This window comes from Arachis ipaensis, chromosome B09, assembly GCF_000816755.2.
Source record: "Arachis ipaensis cultivar K30076 chromosome B09, Araip1.1, whole genome shotgun sequence".
NCBI classification, from domain to species: domain Eukaryota; kingdom Viridiplantae; phylum Streptophyta; class Magnoliopsida; order Fabales; family Fabaceae; genus Arachis; species Arachis ipaensis.
Window position 1 is genome coordinate 9,695,492 of NC_029793.2, and position 372 is coordinate 9,695,863.

Here is a 372-nt window from a genome sequence, read left to right on the forward strand (position 1 = left end):
GAGGTGAAACATTCATGTTCAGAAGAATTAGAATCATCACATGGAGAGTGATTGTGTCTACCTTCATAGGTTGTAATAACCATTCTACAATCTTCAGAAAGCCTTTCAACTCTTTTCTTCACCCTACAATTGTTATGTGTGCAACGGTAGTAGCTTCTGCCACAATATCAATCACAAAATTCACATCACATATACATCACATTTATTTATTTTATTTTTTACAGCACTTTAAGAAAAAAAATTATTTTTAAATGGTGAAATAAGTCACCTAGCTACTTAGATAGATAAAGATTTGACTCAAATGATTTTGCGACGGTTTTGACTAATCGACGCTTTATTTTTTCGATGATCTAAGACTCGTTAACTGTTTGA

At 32.0% G+C, this 372-nt stretch overlaps 1 protein-coding gene across 1 annotated transcript in view; it reads right to left on the bottom strand.

The window, feature by feature from the left end:
• LOC107614964 (probable WRKY transcription factor 12) overlaps positions 3 to 372 on the bottom strand; it is a gene marked incomplete at its 3' end in the record, with an annotated part of 7,178 nt that continues 6,808 nt past the window's right edge. Inside the window, exon 4 of the mRNA XM_016317089.2 lies at positions 3 to 156. Within this exon, the coding sequence (XP_016172575.1) occupies positions 3 to 156 (154 nt within the window). The remainder of the gene's footprint in view (positions 157 to 372) is intronic.